The sequence below is a fragment of the Lissotriton helveticus genome, chromosome 12 (genome assembly GCF_964261635.1).
Source record: "Lissotriton helveticus chromosome 12, aLisHel1.1, whole genome shotgun sequence".
In the NCBI taxonomy this organism is placed as follows: domain Eukaryota; kingdom Metazoa; phylum Chordata; class Amphibia; order Caudata; family Salamandridae; genus Lissotriton; species Lissotriton helveticus.
The window spans coordinates 744,883,457-744,904,470 of NC_136073.1; the positions used below are offsets into that span (position 1 = coordinate 744,883,457).

General features: G+C 43.3%; 1 protein-coding gene across 3 annotated transcripts in view; it reads left to right on the top strand.

Annotated features, from left to right (window-relative positions):
- LOC144799627 (intelectin-1-like) overlaps positions 1-17,820 on the top strand; it is a 110,971-nt gene extending 93,151 nt beyond the window's left edge. For 2 of the 3 annotated variants that reach the window (XM_078671046.1, XM_078671045.1), the window contains exons 7-8: positions 14,534-14,663; positions 17,602-17,820. In XM_078671046.1, the coding sequence (XP_078527172.1) occupies positions 14,534-14,663; positions 17,602-17,740 (269 nt within the window). In that variant the 3' untranslated portion in view covers positions 17,741-17,820. The remainder of the gene's footprint in view (positions 1-14,533; positions 14,664-17,601) is intronic. The other variant, XM_078671047.1, reaches the window with a different exon arrangement.
- Positions 17,821-21,014: the final 3,194 nt, after the last annotated feature.

The window sequence follows — 21,014 nt, forward strand, 5'->3', positions numbered from 1 at the left end:
CTCAATTATGTTTAAATTTAAGAAAACACCCCACAGAAAGACTAGGCCCATGCAACACTCACCACCCCTGGGCAAAGGGCCCCACCAGCAGTCCCAAAAAAAAGACAAAAATCAGCACAATCCCAGCCCATCCATGGCCTAAATGGTGTTTAAATTCAACAAAACAGTTGTATCATGCACCCCTAACCAACCCTGGTCCTACTGGATACTGTGGCTACCCACAATATAATTTATTTAATGTTCTGAAAAAGTTCCAAAATTTTACTTGCAGCAACTGTAATGCCCCAAACAAACTTACTTGTGAAAGTTGATTTCTAATCCAAAAGTGATCCAAAGACAGTCAAAAAGGCCTCAAATCCAAATATCCAGCAGCACCCACAAAAAGTAATCCTTCCAGCTCCAGATCCAAATGAAAGTGACCAGGAGATGGACAAAGCACTGGGAGGAGCCTGCTGGACAGGAACAGGAAGTTGGAGACTGTGGGGCACTTCCTTCCTCCCCCCCCCCAAAATGGACTCCTTGCAAAAAAAAAAAGGCCATGCAAATGTCAACCTGAGGAGTGATTCTGATAAAAATCATAATTTTCTGAAGGTTTATCCTGTTTGCTGGTGATTTTCTTGTGCGAAATTGCAAAATCTCTATTTCGCAAGTGCGAGATTGTTCCTTTCCGCCGCAACTACGTGTTCGCAATTGCGAACTCTCGCGAGGTGTGCTGTGCAAGGTGGCAAGCCGCGAGTACGTATTCGCGGGCGACAAACTCCCGCGGGAACAAGCAGCAAGATCTAAAATGGCGCGTCACTCGCAAAGAAAAACAACTCGGCAAACGCTAAAATGACGGAAAGTGAACGCCGTGCACCACGCCGCGCGCCGCAACCAAGCAAAAAATCCGCCGCGAGCGGATTCACGGATTTTCGACAAATTCGCGAGCGTTCGCGGATTGCGGATTTGCCGAAAATCCGAAAAATCCGCGAGCGGAGCGGATTTTACGCCCATGCTTAATCAGCTCCAAAGGTAGCTTGACCTGTGCCTGCACGCCCGGTCCGACCCTCCATCCAATCACGGGTGTGGAAGGCGGGGCAGAGCCAGGCACATTCAGGGAGGTGAGCGGTTAGCGCTCTAGCTCTCCCCTACTCGAGGAGTATAAAGTTAGCGAGGAGGATTCAAGCAAGCCGGGCCGAAGACGGCTGTAATGCCAGAAACCGGTCCCCGGAAGCTTGTTTCCTTTCCAGTGAAGAATTGGCTTGGTAGTTTGGTCTGCCCTGTTCCCATGATGCACTGGGCCAGGGACAGACTAATTTGCATATAGCCAGGTTCTGAACTGGGATGGTGCAGTGAGCTAAAAAACGGTGATGGATCAAGCCCTGATCTGTTGACTGGGTAGGAGTGTTCTGATTAACTCAGATACTCTGTCCATCACCACCCCCTTTTTGAAATATTTTGGCCACCACAAGCGTGGAAGGGTATGCTCAGACATGAGTCCCTTGCTCACTGCACCATCAGGATTCAAGCAAGCCGGGCCGAAGACGGCTGTAATGCCAGAAACCGGTCCCCGGAAGCTTGTTTCCTTTCCAGTGAAGAATTGGCTTGGTAGTTTGGTCTGCCCTGTTCCCATGATGCACTGGGCCAGGGACAGACTAATTTGCATATAGCCAGGTTCTGAACTGGGATGGTGCAGTGAGCTAAAAAACGGTGATGGATCAAGCCCTGATCTGTTGACTGGGTAGGAGTGTTCTGATTAACTCAGATACTCTGTCCATCACCACCCCCCTTTTTGAAATATTTTGGCCACCACAAGCGTGGAAGGGTATGCTCAGACATGAGTCCCTTGCTCACTGCACCATCAGGATTCAAGCAAGCCGGGCCGAAGACGGCTGTAATGCCAGAAACCGGTCCCCGGAAGCTTGTTTCCTTTCCAGTGAAGAATTGGCTTGGTAGTTTGGTCTGCCCTGTTCCCATGATGCACTGGGCCAGGGACAGACTAATTTGCATATAGCCAGGTTCTGAACTGGGATGGTGCAGTGAGCTAAAAAACGGTGATGGATCAAGCCCTGATCTGTTGACTGGGTAGGAGTGTTCTGATTAACTCAGATACTCTGTCCATCACCACCCCCCTTTTTGAAACATTGTATACAGAGGCAGCAACTGAATATGATCATTACTGCAATACCTAGAAATGACAATACTTTCCATCCCCAGGCAGATATGATACTCCAGAGCCAACCGGACCATGTCCAGGTGCCTGGATTCTGGTGTAACTGATGGGCAATTTTATGAAGTCTAGTTATAGCTGAATAAACAGACGGTGCGTTATTTGGAATGAAAATGCAACAACTAGATCCGATGACTCTACATGCTCCTCCTCTATCGGCCAGTATGACGTCAAGAACGAGACGATTTTGGAGCACGACAAATCTCATAGCAGATTGCTCTTCGGTTAAGTTACCTAGAGCAGAAGTAGTCTCATTCACTACTGCTTCAAGGGTTCTGGTTAGTCTACGTATTAGCTTACTATTCTGGACAGGTCCTATAAAGAAGAAGAAACCTTTATTAAAGTCTTGATACTGTTCTAGAGTAGTTTCAGTTTGATCGACAATTGGGGACTCGATCTCCCTTCTATGCCTGACGTGTACTAGATGTGTGTTTCTGTGATAATCAGATGGGGCTAGGAAAACTGGTGGCAGTAGGAAGGCAATGTAACAGGTTCCATCCCAATCGAGGGGTAGACGAACATATGCGGTCTGACCACAAACAAAATAAGAATGACGTGAAGCTTTGAAAATAGATTTCCCACTGTCACTATACTCGACAATAGTAGTACAATCACTATGTCCTACATGTGTGGAACCATTCTTTCTGACACATAATTCGCCTTTGACTGGTAGTACTGAAATAGCAGGCAAGTCTGGAGTAGTATCAGACTGAACATTCAGGACCATGAGATTCGAAGAATAATTACCTAAATCATATACTTCATTTTCTATATCTAACCCTGTTCTATGGGGGAGACCTTGCTTGTCTGGGAAACATGTTCTATTCAGAAGGGACATATCATTGGAGGATGACGTTAACGTGGACCATGCTCCACACGAACCATTATGTGAAAACGGATAAGGAAAAAGTGGCAGAACTCCCTTCGGTGTCTGGAAAGGGGGGAGTCGACCACACACCCAACAATTAGTAGCATTGCTGGTCTGGTGTGAATAGTGTAACATTCTTATAAATGTATTATTACGCATAGCAAGACGATAGGATAACTTGTGAGCAGGCAGATCACTAAATGTGTGCTCTACTGTAGTATTAGAAAACTTATTTACATGTGAACTTGGAAAACATAAATGTAATGCATAACTTGTGCAGGTAACCATCAAACTTAGAAACAATAAGAAACTTAGAAAAACGATACATCTTATAGAGTTTTGACTAACTCTCTCACTATGGGGGTCTATCTCATACATGTCAGATACCTGTCTAACCGTTTCACCCGAGAGGGACTTAGACAATTAAACTGGCTGACTTATTTTACTAGACCGGAGCTTTAACTTATACTCCTGTTGCGGAGTTTTCTCTAACAGAGGAACTTTCAGTTCAGGATTCAGATTAGAGTCTGGTTTCAGGCAGTCTTTAGAAATGGAACAGTCCTTTGAAAATGTTTTTTCTCGAACTCCATGGAACTTCTTTATATGGGACAGATGGACCCACCCCTTGCGGCCTTCCAACTTCACGGCCGTGCGGGTGGTCAGGAGGACAAGTCGCGGCTCTTTCCAACGAGGCTCCAGCGGACTTGAACGATCAAAGTTCCTTACAAGGACGAGGTCGCCTGGAATGACCTCATGCGGTTTCACCTCGGTGTTGTCTGGAAATGCGGCGGCAACCTGTGAACGACAAGAGTGTAGGGCAGACATCAAGGAAGCTAGGTAATCTGTCAGCATACTACTGGAAACATCTGTAATACTGCGGGGTCTAGGTGTACCCCACATGTTTGGAGGGCGGCCGAATACGACCTCATAAGGGGACAGACCTGATCTGGAATGTGCAACCATCCGCATGAAGAATAAAGCAACTGGCAGGGCAACTAGCCAGTCTACACCTTTCTCTTTACATGTCTTAGCAATACGGATTTTCAGGGTCTGATTATGTCTCTCTACGAGACCGGCTGCTTCAGGATGGCGTACACAATGGAACTTCCACTGGTACCCTAACAAGAGGGAAACATGTTTCATTAACTCGGATGAGAATGGCTGGCCGTTATCAGAATACACGACCCTAGGGAGTCCATAACGGGGAAAGAATTCACGAACCAACTGCCTAGCAGTGGTCGCTGCTGTATAATCTGGAACTGGATATGCTTCTGTCCACCTGGACAAAGCGCATACAACTACGAGGACATACTTGAAACCTCGACATCGCTCCATCTGAATGTAATCCATCTGGAGGACTTCAAAAGGGTGGTCAGGGGGTTGGAATCCACCTTGTTCCACCGGGACACTTTTACCTGGATTGAATTGACAACATATCATACAGGTACGGACTTTCTGCTTGGCTGCAGCTCGTAAGTGCTTGTTGAACCAAAGGTTCTGTATACTATCTAACATGGCTTTTTCTCCTAGATGTGCTGGACTATGTGCGGTATTGATAATGACTTGAACCATAGAGTCAGGGAGAAACCATGTGGCTTTTCCCTTCGTCAACCATCCTTGATCTGTCTGGACCCCTCCTTGTTCGGACCATTTCTTGATTTCTTCAGGAGTAGCATGTAACTGTATGTCTATGACATCTTGTGTAGGGTCCTTTACTGTCATACATGTAGTCGGATCTGGAGTGAGTGTCTGTGTCGGAATGTCTGGGGTCTGAGCTGTAAGCTTGGCTGTTCGATCTGCTAGATCGTTACCTTGGGAAATAATGTCAGTAACTTTCGTATGTGCTTTGCACTTCATGATAGCGATAGCTGTCGGTAAATGTATTGCATCTAACAGAGCTTGAATGAGGAGACCATGCTGAATCTTGGTTCCATGAGAAGTCATGAAACCTCTCTCCTGCCAGAGCACTCCAAAGTCATGTACGACTCCGAATGCATAACGTGAATCTGTATATATGTTTACTTTCAGGTTCTTGGCACGTATGCAGGCTTGGGTCAGAGCGACTAGCTCTGCTGCTTGAGCAGACAGGATGTCAATACGGTGTGTTTCTATAACTTCGGTTTCAGTAGTCACTGCATACCCGGCTACTAGTTCTCCTGTACTTGTTCTCGTACATGAACCATCCACATAAAGTGTCAGGTCGGGATTAGGTAATGCAATGTCTGTCAGGTCTTGTCTTGGCTTGGTCATAGTGTTAACAACTTCCACACAGTCATGTGTGGCAGGATTCGAAGTAACTGACGGTAACAGAGTAGCAGGATTTAGAATGTTGCAGCGTCTGATTTCTATGTGTGGCTGAAACAGTGTCAGTTCATAACCTGTTAAACGTGCAATTGTCAAGTGTTGAGTCTGTGTTCGGTTTAAAAGAACTTCCACGGAATGTGGGACTTGTACTGTCAGGGAATGTCCTAACACTATGGAATCACTTTGTCTGATAGCTAGAGCTGTGGCCGCAACTGACTTGATTATTTACAACAAGGGGTGGTGATGGACAGAGTCTCTGAATTAAGCAGAGTACTCTCACCCAGTCAAGAGATCAGGGCTAAATCCAACACCGTTTTTTAGCTCATTGCACCATCCCAGTTTCAGAACCTGGCTGTATGCAAATTAGTCTGTCCCTGGCCCAGTGCATCATGGGAACAGGGCAGACCAGACTACAAAAGCCAATTCTTACACTGGGAAGGAAACAAGCTTCCGGGGACCGGTTTCTGCCATTACAGCAACTGACTTGAGGCACGCAGGCAGAGCCTGGGCTACTGGATCTAATGTGCTAGAAAAATAAGCACAGGGCTTGTATTGTCCTGCTTGATCTTGTGTGAGAACAGATAATGCAGTACCATCACGTTCTGTGACAAAAAGTGTAAAAGGCTTACTGTAGTTCGGTGTTGCTAGAACAGGTGCTTGGCATAAAGCTTTCTTTAATTCATTAAAACTAAGTGTATGTTCAGATGTCCAAGGGAGGACAGTCGATACGGCTGCCTCCTGTGTCGTTAACTGTATCAGTGGCTTGGCTAGAAATGCATACTGAGGAATCCATTGTCTGCAATAAGAAGTGAGGCCGATAAAAGCTCATACCTCCTTCTGTGTCTTGGGCTGTGGAAGACTCGCTATTAACTGGATACGATCTGGTGTCAACTGCCTACCCCACTTGGACAGCAAGTGGCCTAAGTAGATCACTTGCTGGACACAGAACTGGAGCTTCGAAGGGGACACCTTGTGCCCCTGCTCGGCTAGGAAATACAGAACTGTAAGTGACGCACGCTCGCAGTCACGTTCAGAACGGGCTGTGATCAGTAGATCATCGACATACTGGAGCAGGGCAGTGTCAGTTGGCATGTGAATATTGTCTAGTTGTCTCTTAAGTGCTTGTCTGTAAATACTAGGACTTTCTGTGAAACCTTGAGGAGCTCGTGTGAATTTATAGCTCCTTCCATTTAAACAGAATCCGAAAAGAAACTGACTGTCTGGGTGAATGGGGACACTGAAAAATGCATTCTTGAGGTCGATGACAGTGAAAAATGTAGCTTCAGAATCAATGGCTGTTAATAGGGAAGAAATATCTGGGACCACTGGGTACTGGGGTATGATACATTTGTTAAGCTCTCGAAGGTCAATCACTAATCGATATACTGGAGGTGCATTTGGATCAGTACGTTTCATGACTGGAATGATAGGAGAATTACATACATTGGAGTCAGTTTCTACAACCACTCCTTGAGCAATGAGCTCGTTAATAATTTTGGATAAGGCTGCTACAGCCTCAGGTGGCAATCTGTACTGTCTGATTCGTGGCAGGACTATACCTTGCTTGAGAGTCACACGATGGGGTGTGATGTGCATAAAACCTACATCAGTTGGACCTTGCGCCCATAGATGCTGCGGGACATTTAGTAACCTTGGATCAAAATCGCGTAATACATAGTGACCTTTGAAGTCACGCAAAAACAATCGGACTCCTTCTGGAGAACAGCAAATAACTGCACCTAATTCTTTCAATGTTTTAATGCCTAACAAATTTTCTGGACACGACTTCGTAAGTAACAAATCAGTAGTTCGGGACAATGGACCAACTTCTAGGGAAACTGGTTTTGAAATCTCGTTAACAATTGGCTTTCCTGAAAATCCAAGGGAAACATTTTTAGAGCCTGAGAGCGGAGCCCCTGGAACCTCGTCGTGACTGATAGTAGTCCTACTTGCCCCTGTATCAATCAGAAACTTTCTGTCTTTCCCTAATACTTGACTGTGTACATAGGGACCCTCTTGATCTACAGGTATCTCGATGAGAGGCAAGCCTACCTCCCTCTCTAGGCTGTTTCATGAATACTGTTGATACTCTGGATACTCTGACTGAGCATACTGGTACATTTGCTGTGTAACGTGCTGTGTTGCAGCGATAGGCTGCGATGCTGGAACTGTCTGTTGTGCATTCTGTGGTGACTGTGAAGTCTGTGAAACTTGTTCTTGTCTAGGCGGACGTGGTCTTTCTTTAGTTTTACCAGTGGCTATGTTGTGTTTCAGAACTGCACACTCGTTTTTAAAATGACCTGGCTGTTTACAATAATTGCATGTCCCTTTAACGGGAGTTGCAGGATGACTGGCTTGATTCGGACCCCTCTTCTGACTGTCTTGTGGAACAGATTGTGCAACTAATACTTTCATTTTCGTGTCTTTCATACGTCTCCTTTCGTGTTCTTGCTCTTCCCTGATTCTGTTCTGGTGATACTGGAGCATTTGGAGCATTTGTGACGGGGTATTAGCTTGCCAACTACTTTCGACTTTCAATACTCGATTTTTAACTTGTGGACTTGAATTCTCGACTAGTTTAGAAACAAAAAGATGAGGGTACGACTCGCTACTTGTCTTCAAACCACTGTTAATAATAAAACATTTTTCAAATCTAGAATAAAAATCACTAGTGTCTTCATCCTGTTTCTGTTTACATGCTGAGATTGCATCCCAATCTTCCTTTTTCGTGGCTAGTAACCTTGGCAAAACTTGTATCAATAACTCGGGCAATTCTTTACATTTGTCCCCAAGACCGGTACCTGGTACTCGTATTTTATCTTCAGCTTCTAGAGCTGTCCAATCAATCTTTTTCTCTCCCACCTCCCATTCTTTTTCCTTGAGTTTTTCATATACCCCTGCGGGCAACAGGACCTTTAGCATTTTAATAATATCTGGATACGTGTATTCTCCCATTCTGAGCATGTCTTTTAATTCTCGATGGAACCCTGCTGGATCTGTCGTGACAGGGAATTAATTTCTTCATCTCTAAGAGTTCCATCTTGGTGATAGGGGTGTAAACAAATACTCGTTGCATTTCACCACCCGCTGTCCTAACTGGGTGTACTTCTCGTAACGGATGCTGTCTATCTATGTAAAACGGTTTACTTTCTGGAGGTGAGACGTGAACAAAATGCGGATTCAGGAACGTTCTATATTTGTGGCGCTGTTCTAGAATGACACTAATTAAATCGGTACCTAAACCTTTCCATCTATACTGGAGTAACTCGTTCAGAACATCATGTAACGGACCTGGATCAGAATGTTGACCCTCATACAGGGTAATGAGGTACTGGGTCATATACATACCCACCAGTCGCTGTTCGGCTGGGGGCAGTTTCAGAAACATTTGTGCCACTATTTCGTCTGGAAAAGTGGTAGAATCAGTAGTCCATCGGACTGCTGATCGGGCTAATTCTTGTTCATGCATGGTACTAAGTTCACTATAACCGATACGTGATTTCAGAATGTGATCGGTAGCTTGAAATACTTGCTCTAGAGAACCTTGTTCTGGTGCGGGAAGATGAAAAACTTTCTTGTGTTCTAGGCGTGAATGTCGGTCGGAGAGTCTAGTTCTACCTACATACGCTATTCTGGTGGGATTCTCGTCGTCTACCTCTTCCGTAGAAGAGTTGTCTTCTTTCTCGCTTACTTGTGCTGCTTTTCGTTTCTCGTGTAACTTTATTATTTCCCTACGGATCTTCTTATACATACTATCTATACAGTTCTGTGTCTTGTGTCTTCCCTCGGCTATATGGTCACTCCACCTGGTCAGGACTTTCATTTCTTCCGGGTCTTTATCCGGATAATCTTGTTCTCTTATTAAACAATTAATTAGAAATTTTAAAAGCATGAGCTGGATCTCGACTTTTCTTTGAGACATGGCTTCGCCAATACTTCCTGGATCTACTCCTGTACGGATGAAACGATATATTCTGTCTAGATATTCTTTCATATTCGGTAGGGTGTCCAAATATTCGGTCACCCGTCTTACACGCAATGAATATATGACCATACCATCATCGCCTGGGACTGGATCATAACGGCATTCAGTAAGAGCTCGTTTAATATCTGCAACGGACTGCTGTTTGGGCGTACGCTGTAACGCACGTTCATGTAACTCGACTAACGTTACACGTTTGTGTTGGGGCGGGGTACGAGGAGGACCTCCCCCCGCGGCTCCTAAACTGGAATCGTCGACGGGTATTGTACGGGCTGGCAGAGTGACTGATGTAGCGGGAACTTGTACTATGGGCTGGACCGGGGGTACCGTAACAGGTGCTGTAACAGGTGCCCCGGTGGCTGGAGGAACAGGAATTACATTATTTACAGGAACTGGCGGAGCAGGATTTGCATATTCTGGGACTGTGTCGTCCAAATAGGACGAGAGAAAAATATCAGCTGCGGTCGGTTTGTGACGTAACTTAATCGGAACTAATGGCGGCGGAAAATTACATGGTGCTTCCGGGGTTGCTTTTGGCAAGCCCTCGGCAAGAAGAGGATACATACCCTTAATGAGGGCATTTCTCTGTCTGTCTGACTGTTCAGCTTTAACTCGTTCACCTACTTCGATTAATTCCCTTTCTTGGGCTCTTTCTGAGGATTCCCTACTTAATTCTGTCTTTCTGATTTCTTTTTCGATTCTTCTATGAGATTCTTTGCGCCATAACTCGATGGCATCCTTCTGGGACTGTCTGGCTTTCTTTTTCCATAATGCTTCTTCTACTCGCATGATGCACTCGGCATCCCACGTACCTGATACGGGCCATCTATACTTTTCTTCTAATTCTTTGGTGTACTCCACCCATAAGTCTAGATATAATATGGCACTTATGCCATGCTTTTGATACATAAAATGACCTGGACTGTCCCTAGGCGGGACAGGAACTGCTTCTTCGAGCAGACCTTTTCTAGTTCTTAACTGGCGTAACTTCGTGAACAGAGGCATAACTAAGACTGGAATCTGGACACAATACAATACACGATAAACACAATAATAACTTTAAGAAAACAAATCACTCATACCACGACATTGAAAACACATGAAATAACATTTAAAATAACAGTTCGGACAGAATATTACCTGGAATACTGAAAACAGAACACATGAATTTCTCGAGAACAGAACTTACTGGAACAGAAACTTACTAGAATGACTAGATGCACTGCTAAAACAGTACGAAACTTACCGGTCCCATAAAGAGACACGTCAGGACCCGCGCCCACCTAAGTGAACACTTCGTGTTGGATTTGCGTACCCAAACCCACGGACCAGAGACAAATTGATTGACCCTGTCTAGATACTACCCCAGCAACGGTACTCACCGGGCAGCAAGAACGGAAGGCCTCGGACTGGACTGGACTGCTACGACGACGGACGGACGAACTTCGGACTTCAGTTACAGGTGGGCCTCCGGATACCTCGGACCTTGGACTCTCGGCTTGGGCTCTGGTCGGGACTCGCCGCGTTCCTCCACCGCCTCGTCTGGATGCTGGACCGCAACCTCCGTCTCCTCCGTGGGCCTGAGGGATACTTGAAGCAGAAATATCTGCACGTGCACGGTATGGTTCCGTCACGGCTGCAGAGGATCAGGGGGCCTGAGTGGCTTCTCCGGCGCGTGGGGAAAGGGCAAGTCCCTATTCGGGCGCCATTATGTGGTAAATAAATAAATTATTACCGGATCTATTTTTGACTATAATCAATAAACAGGTAGCTCAATAAATAAGAGTCAAGATTCGAGGTAGTTGGAGTTGACAGGCTTTAATCAAGCATAAAGGACAGGAACAGGACAGCCTGTACGGGAGTAGGATGGCAGGGCCCGACAGCTGTCGGGCAGGATCTGGGAATTGGCTAGCAAACTTTAATATCCGTGCACAATATATATATCAAAATAATTGCATTACATTCAATACAGTAGGCGTAGCAGTAGGCGGGGTTTGTAGCAGTCGCGAAAGATAAGGGTAAAATGATGTAACAAGAAGGCGTGTACAGGGCGTATACATAGACATGTGATGTAAACGTAACAGAATATGTCATAAACGGGGCGGAAACATGGAGGGGGCTACCTGAGCAGCTGGGACCTCTAACCTAGTGGTGCGCGCAAACGGGCAATGACGTGTTACCAGGGAGAACTGGGGGGCTATGACTTCTGCGCTAGAAGAGGAGACTAAAGTCTGGAGTGTCAGAGCGACATGTACCCAGGCATATCTAGTATCTGTTGTTTAGAGTACATGTTGATAGAATCCAAAAGTTATCAGGGCAAAGGCTAATAGACTTTAAGACGGGTGCATGCATAATTCTATATGTAGTGCGTGTGTGAGGAATATTCTATGAATATTAATACAGTATTTCTCTTACATGGAGACATAAAGGCTAGACTATGACGGAAACTATTGATGCGATTCAGTAGCTTAGGAATGCAGAGAAGGAGGGCTGGACTGATAACTAGAAACATAACATACTCTTGGCAGACTGGGAGGCAGAGCCAGGCCGAGCCGGGCACTGCGAGGCATGAAAGTAAGCTAAGGGTCAGGGATACAGGTGGGGGCTGTATCGCTCCTTGGAGAGGGTTCAGGAGACAGGAGCTGAATCTGAGTCCGGGCCCTTTTGAGGCCTAGAAACGGGGACAATTCAATGAATTAACGTGCACACTGTAAAATGTGGCAACGTAGGTTTACATGGGCCTAATATTCGTTGCTTTCACGAAGACTGGAAACTGGCATACTAGAGATGGACACAACTGTAATTGCGTCTTTAATCGATCAGAAGGGAATACATGCATATCGATCATGCACATATAACATAACATGGGGAACACGTAGGCACATACAACATGGCAAAATTTACTTTTCCACAATATGATAAAATATTGGCCTCCAAGAAAAATAGTAATAATATGCCTATAGCTGACAATACTGCTCAGTCACTTACCTGCGTACATATGAACTGCGTTGGTAAGCTTGCTGAATTCCCTCCCATATCCACGGAGGAGGTCATTGCCTTAACTACTCAAATAAAGAGCGGGTGCCCTTCAGATATCATTCCGGCACGCATCATGCCAATATTGGCCAATGATTTGGGTGCCGGAATTCGACATATAGTTAACATGTCTTTAAGCACAGGGGAAGTTCCCCCTGATTGGAAGCATGCACTTGTGAGACCTCTGAGGAAAAACAATACCATCCCTTTGACTGAATTGACAAACTTGAGACCAATCTCACTTCTCCCTTTAGTTGGGAAGCTTACTGAGAAGTTTGTCAATCAGCACCTGTCAAATTACATCGAAAGTGCAGGGGGGCTAGATCCCTCTCAGTCTGGGTTTAGGCCGAGACACAGCACCGAGACTGCCTTGCTGTCCGTCGCTGACGATCTTCGTATGCTACAGGATAGTGGTTCTTCCGTTATCCTGGTGCTTTTAGATCTGTCAGCGGCGTTTGACACTGTGTCATATGCATCATGATCTCCAGACTTATTAACATCGGCCTGGAAGGCAAGGCGCTGGCCTGGCTAAGGAGTTTCCTTACAAAGCGTACCCAGAGTGTCATCTTGGGTCCGTATCGGTCGGAGGAGGTAGAGATCTCAAAGGGGGTGCCACAGGGCTCTTGTTTGAGCCCCACGTTATTTAATATCTATGTGGCCCCCCTAGCTAACATCATGAGATCTCATGGCTTCATCCCGGTATCGTACGCAGACGATACTCAACTCCTCTTTCCGTTCAAAACGATGACATCAGAAGTGCGAAACTCCTTTGCCAGGGGGATGAAAGAGGTGGCCCATTGGATGGCACTAAACTTCCTGCAGTGCAATGTCTCTAAAACAGAAGTGATGCTTTTCGGGGAAGCTAAACGCCTGTGGGCTCCTGACTGGTGGCCGCAAGATCTCGGCCCCGTCCCTGAGCCCAAACAGGTTGTAAAAGATCTTGGCGTAAAATTGGATCAGGAGCTTGCCTTGAAACAACATGGGAACCAAGTGGTTGGCTCCTGTTTCCATGTTATTGGGCTTCTCCGGAAAGTGTTCCCCCTGCTCCCAGATACCACCAGAAGAACCCTGGTACAATTGCTCGTGTTGAGTAGATTAGACTATTGCAACGGTTTGCTGCTAGCTGCCAACGAGGGAATCATTGCAAGACTACAAGTTGTGCAAAATACCGCTGCACCTCTTGTTCTTAATGTCCCTGCCCTAACTCCATCTAAACCTCTGCTGACCAAACTCCACTGGCTTTCAGTGAAACAGAGGGTAAGGTTTAAAGTATGCTGCGTTATTCACAAATGTCTCACAGGGAATGGTCCCGATTACCTGACTAAAAAGTTTAACGTATATGTCCCCTCTAGATCTCTCAGATCTGGAGATCAACAATTATTATGTGTTCCCAAGTTTAACAAGACAAAACAAGGGGGCAGAGCTTTGTCAGTGGCCGGTCCGAAGCTATGGAATGATCTCCCCATGGAACTCAAACTATGCAGAGAACACTTTCCATTTAGAAAAAAAATAAAAACTTTTCTCTTCCAGCATTAGGTCATCTATTTAGGGATGACCATTACATTACATTGTCTGGGTTTCTTTGCTCTTAGATGTGTGCCAGAGGCGCGGAGATACTCCTTCGGGAGTCGAGTCCTAGCGCGGTATAAGTCTGAAATAAATAAATATAAATAAATGCTTCTGAAAGAATTTGTAATCTCTTCCATTACTCCCAGGTTGGGACAAGGTTTTGGAAATCTACAACATACTGTTAATTTGCACACTTTACTCATCTGTCTATTAACCCAGTAAGTATTGAATGTATATTCTGGTTCAGTAGTTAGCTTGAAAGTGAAGTCTTTCCTAAACATGACCAAGTGTGATAAAATACAAAGACACAGCACAAGAACAATACAAAGCAACAATACAAATAACATAATACATGGTACTGGGCAAAGAGGAAAAATGGCTGAAGAGTTCAGAGGTCAAGGTGGGCCAGGGCACAAGCTTCCCCTTTTCATAATTGTTTCTTGAAGAGAAATTGAAAGTGCACATGTTGAGCACGCGTGTGAATATATTGTAAGTAATGCAGCATGTGCTTTCAGAATACCAGCATTCTCCTGTCTAACCACATTATTCTCTATTATTTCAACAGTGGAAATTGTTGCGGGCTTTGTTGGGTTCCGCGCGTTTAACAACGAGAAGGCGGTATTTGCCCTCTGCTCTGGAGTCAAACCAATTGGCTGTAGCTCTGAGACTGTACGTACTGGAGGGAATGTATTTCGGTTGAGTAATCCAAACCTACTCATGAGGAATCAATTTCATCAAAGTTCTAACCTCACAAAAGTTTCAATAATTCTTTGTTCAGATTGTTTTGGAAATTCAAGTGAATTATTCTGCTCATTTCGTCAACATGACTTAATTGAATAGAAAATCCCAGTGTTTGAAATGGACCATGTATACACCGGAAACCTATAAATTGAGTTACGGGACCTGTGGCCTAAAGGGAGTTCAGTAAAGATTGGGGGTAACCAGTAGATGCTCAAGGACGGTCGGCCTATGCATTTTTTTTTTAATTTTACAAACTTTCACACCAAAGAAATATGAAAACCTAGAAAAATGTGGTAGCAAAGCTTGTTTGTTCTACTTAGTTACAAAGAGACTGCATTTTATGTTAACCCTGGGAGGTAAAGTCACCTACTACAGTGAACTATTTTACTATTTTGCAATGTCTGGTAAAATAACTTGTGATGAATTTACGTGCTGGGTTTGAATCATTAAATAGCTCATAGAGTTAATATAGCTGTTACTTATAATGCATATATTACCAATGTGTATTTAATGTAAGAGAGCACAGCTGGATAAGGCTTCTTGTGCAGAGGTCTTTATTTGACCAGTAGGCCACAAGTTACAGTCAGGCATCCACTGCAAAGACCTGCGTGTAACTAGCAAGGGATCATTTTAGATCTTGGCTGGTTTTAACTCAATCTTTTGTTGGAAAGAAGCTGTGAAAGAAGTGAACTAAGTTTTCTGTAACTGAAGGGCGTGTGGGAGGGAGACAGCAGAAGAGGTGGGGACATAGAAGAACATAGAGTGGAGCAATGCTTGCAATGGAGAGTGACTTGAGAGGGTGTGTATCACTTACAACGCAACTTTTACGTCGTAATGCTGTTACAACGCAGCTATTACAACGCAGGATCCATTACATCGGATGCCATTACAACGCATGGCATTACATAGCAGATGGTATTACAACGCATACCATTACTTCGTAAGTATTGGTAAGTATATACATTTTTTTATTTTATTTAATATTATATAATTGATTTAATTATTATTAATTATAAATAAAAATAAATAAAAATATTTATTTATGTTTTTAAATATTATAAATTAAATTTATTAATTTAAGTAATTTTTTTAATAAGTATGAGTATAGGAGTATATGTTTTGGGGTACTGAGGTATATGTTTTGGGGTGTTTGGGTATTTTTAGGTTTTAGGGCAGGGTTTGGGTTTTGGGGTACAGGGGTGTTTTTAGGTTTTAGGGTTTTGGGGTACAGGGGTGTTTTTAGGTTTCAGGGTAGGGTTTGGGTTTTGGGGTACAGGGGTGTTTTTAGGTTTCAGGGTAGGGTTTGGGTTTTGGGGTACAGGGGTGTTTTTAGGTTTCAGGGTAGGGTTTGGGTTTTGGGGTACAGGGGTGTTTTTAGGTTTCAGGGTAGGTTTTGGGTTTTGGGGTACAGGGGTGTTTTTAGGTGTCAGGGTAGGGTTTGGGTTTTGGGGTACAGGGGTGTTTTTAGGTTTCAGGGTAGGGTTTGGGTTTTGGGGTACAAGGGTGTTTTTAGGTTTCAGGGTAGGGTTTGGGTTTTGGGGTACAGGGGTGTTTTTAGGTTTCAGGGTAGGGTTTGGGTTTTGGGGTACAGGGGTGTTTTTAGGTTTCAGGGTAGGGTTTGGGTTTTGGGGTACAGGGGTGTTTTTAGGTTTCAGGGTAGGGTTTGGGTTTTGAGATACAGGGGTGTTTTTAGGTTTCAGGGTAGGGTTTGGGTTTTGGGGTACAGGGGTGTTTTTAGGTTTCAGGGTAGGGTTTGGGTTTTGGGGTACAAGGGTGTTTTTAGGTTTCAGGGTAGGGTTTGGTTTTTGGGGTACAGGGGTGTTTTTAGGTTTCAGGGTAGGGTTTGGGTTTTGGGGTACAGGGGTGTTTTTAGGTTTCAGGGCAGGGTTTGGGTTTTGGGGTACAGGGGTGTTTTTAGGTTAAATTAAATTAATTATATTATATTAATTACATTTCTTAATTAAAATAATTAAATTAAATACATTATTTTAAATAATTTAATTTAATTACAATCAAAAAAATATTTAAATTAAATTAATTTAATTATATTAATTAAATAAAATTAATTACAATTTTTATTAAAATTAATTTAAATAAATAGATTTACATTTATTAAATAAAAATAATTACTATTTTAAAATGTATTTTAATTAAATTAATTAAATTAAATTAATTAAATTAACTTAATTACATTTTTTTTAAAAAGGTATACTTACCTATACTTACGATGTAATGCCATGCGTTGTAATAGCATCTGCTATGTAATGCCATGCGTTGTAATGGCATCCGATGTAATGGATCCTGCGTTGTAAAAATTCCGATGTAACGGAATGCGTTGTTATAAACCGCGTTGTAGTGACACCAATCCCTTGAGAGAAGGGATGAGCCAGGGGTCTGCAGTCAGTATGGTTGTTGTGAGGAGATGATTGGTGTGCGTTTAAATCAGTTACCAAGAAGATTCAATGCTGTGACAAAAGGCAGGCACTAGACTTTGAGAGGGGCTTCTTAATTTGCTGATTCCAACAAGAGAGGCCCAGAAGGGGACTGAAATCCAGTTTTAGCCTCACATTGTATGGAGAAAATCTCTCAAGTGCTTTAGGGTTAATGAACAACTTTATTGATAGAAAAACCAATAGTTTGATGAAGGCCGATGTGGTGTTTTCAGGAGTTTCTAGTGAGAAAGTTGCTGATTGTGGATCTTGGAGACTAGAGATGTAATCTCAGCTTCAGTAAGAGAAAACCGCGTGAGTCTGGGCCAATTAACTGCTTTCTTTCTGTGTTCCCCAGTAAGCATTATATGAATACTGGATATTTAATGATGTGACTACTCCCTGTGATTTACTTTAATTTAGTTCTGAAAACCATTTCTGACTCTCCTTTTTCTTTTTGCAGTTTTGCATTGGCAGTGGAGGGTATGTTCCCGAAGGTGATCCAAGGCAATGCGGGGACTTTTCTGCCTTCGACTGGGATGGCTATGGAACTCACGTGCGCTGGAGTGCTAGCAAGGAAATCACGGAGGCGGCTGTACTGATGTTTTACCGCTGATTCGGACCACCGCCATGACTCTGGGGCACTGGACCACTGAGGAATAAATATATTCTATGCTTGTGACCAAGTCTTGTGTGAGATAGTCTTATTCTATCTGGTCAGCTTATCACAAATGGGTATTTAATGGTGTTTTGTTTCTACCAAGATTCATCAGTTAATCCCATTAAAAAAAGTTGGAGAATCTACTTTCAATCCTATGTAAAAAATATAGATTCTCATTTGCTCTTTCTAGGTTCTTGCTGGATTCTTAAATCATTTCACAAGCCTGCCCAGGCTGGACCTTGAACACCCCTCCTGGTGATCACACACCAGACCCTAGTTATGGGGAAAGGGAACTTGGGTTCTTCAAAGCCAACAACATCTTTACATGTCACATCTGTCCTACAAAGAGTAGACGAGCAGTGGTTGGCCATCAGGATCTCGCAGGTTGGAGAGTTGACACAGCAAGGTAGAGGAGGCCGGCATCAGACAAGCCTAAGAATATTTTTTAAAGGCTGTGATTTTGGGTCATAAAAAAGATAAATAATTGTTGCATTTACCATTACTGAGACCGTCAACAATCTTAAAAATACAGCAAAGCATTAGAAATGGAAGAGCTTGAAATTAAGGTTTTAAATCTAGAGGGTGTCGCTATTAGGGGCATACATGGCCTATTCAATTAGGCGTATGACAAACAAACAACATTTTTGTGATTTCCATAGTGTGTCGCCTGACCAGTATTTTGGTTCCTCTCAGAGGATGACAACTTGACAGCTGACATATCTCTAAAACTAGCCAGGACTATTAACTTTGTCAATGGTCGTTAGCAGTTTAAGATTAATGAATACAAAACAATGTTTTGTTGTAAATAATATTAATAATGTTTCAATTATAAAACAGCGAGGCTCTGAATTAAACAGCTAAGGCCTGTAGCAATGGTAGTGGTCTTCTGGGTGTCTCAATCACTCCTGTTAAGTTCAACCTATGTTAGCCATGTGTGCCCTTTGCATCCCTTTTCTCTCCACATCTGCAGATCTTACACAGGTGCAGTGTACTTGTTTGTGTCACTTTTGCCTTGTCATTTTCATACACATTGAAAAGGACACATTTGATAATTAGACTGGAATGCAGTACACCGAGACATACAATGGGGTGGTAGCAGAGGTAAGGATTGACTAGATATTTAGACCCATTACTCCCAGTGAGCATGAGACTTACACCCACATAGGTGGAAGCAATGTATTTGCACCTTGGACTGTTAGACTGCAATATTTACCTGAGCATTTTTCTCCACCTAAAAGCACTGTTAAGGTGGCATGTTTATGGGGTACTTACTGATGCTGCCATTGCGCACATGGGATGGCCACAGTGGTGTATATAACAGTATGAGGGATCTTGTGTGGATAAAATGTGGGGATTTGTATTTTGGCAGTCTTAGGTCATATAGATTTCCTTTGCAAAATCCTGTGTGTACACTATTTGAAATTGGTGGCAACCGTCCACAAGTCTTATAGATGCCATTCATGACATCTTGAATGAATGCCCAACGACAAAATGGTGTAAATAGGTGGGGTTTGTTTTTTTGGTTGTAGCCCTGAAGGGTCATGCCAGGCAGGTGCGTGCTGTTGGGGTACAATGGAAGCATTGGCCAAATTGGTTTTTCGCTACTGTGAGGCCTACTCCTCTCATTGGTTATCACTGGGAATTCTTAATTACACTTTTAAGCTGTAATTCCTGATTGAGAAGGAGTAGCTCTGTTATGTTTTAAATCTTTGGAATGGTAATTATAATCTCTCTTTATTGGTAAAGCTGGATGTAACATTGCTATTTTAGAAATGATACTTTTAGAAAGTGGTTACATTTAACAAGGGCAGCCCTAATGTCTGAACCTGGGGCAGATAAATATTATGGTAGCTACAATGGTTTGAAAAAACAATTATATAAAATCAACAGCAAAGTTTCACATAAATACAGACAAATTTAGTTAAAAAACAAAATCATGCAAGAATGAGAAAATCATAAAAGGTCCCCATAACAAACCAAAAAACAATTAATACTGCAAAAACCTTTTTTACCAAAAAGACAACTATACAAAACAATTTTCTCAATTTTGCATGAATTTGTATTTGAATTACATTTTTCATAATTTATGTGAAGTAGTAATAGTTTGCAGTTGCTTTTGTGTAATTGCTTTCTTGAATAATTGTAGCGGTCATAATAACTTTTAGAAAGTGGACATTTCACTGCTCTTAGAGCTGTGTGTGCCTGCAGCCTGTCTCCAATACATCTCTGGGGCGCCTAACAGCGTGACTTTGTGCATTCCCTCTAGACAGCCACACACAAAAAAGGTAAGGTGTGTCTGAGTGCCCAGCTTCATCCTGATGGCTAATCCTGGGCAGGATGGGAGGGAAGATCTACCAACTGAATAGGCAGTTTCCTGTCCCCTGTGTAGTGAGTCTGGCTCCAGGGGTAAGAAGAAAGGACATCTGGGCACTTCAAAGACCCTTCTGTGAAGTCACCCCCACTTAAAAGACACAACTGGGTATTAGTACTGGATCTCTGACCCCACTAGATCAGAAACTTCTGGACCTGTAAAGATACTCTGTCAAGAGGAAGGACTGTGGTGCTCCTACAAGGACTGTCACTCTGCTGAACTGCTGCTCCTGAAGAAATGCTTTTCAGTTCTGCTGCTTGTTACCCTTTGCCCCTGATTAGGAAAAACTTGACTGTGCTTGAACCCTGAGTGATCTCCAAGGACTTGTTGGTTTTATGATTCGTAAATGTACCCCAATATAGGCTTAGGTAGGAACCCAACCTTTCACATATATTTTTCCTGACACTACACTACATAACAGTTTTAGTAGTGAAATTTTACCTAGTTAAAGTGCTGCATAAATGTCGTGTGGTTTTCTCAGAAAACTAGCCTCATTTATTATGCATGAGGATTGTCGTAATAACTGCAGGACTACCATCTTCTGCATAATAACTATGTATACTGGTTATCCTTTTAGTCACCCTCGGCAGATGTGACACAGCAAAGTAGAACCCTTGAGCGTACCTCTTTGGGTAGATTAACACCTGATCCAGCGTTCAGGGATCGATAATTTTTCACAAACGAAGGACCATTCACACTACCCAACTGATCCCTTCGTGCTGGGATTCAGCGTTATGCAAGTTTATACCAGACTTACCAAATACACAATAGAACCTGCATTTCTCCTTACAAAATGTAAATAAATGTGGTGACAAACCTTTTGGATGTTTTAAAATTGATAGCA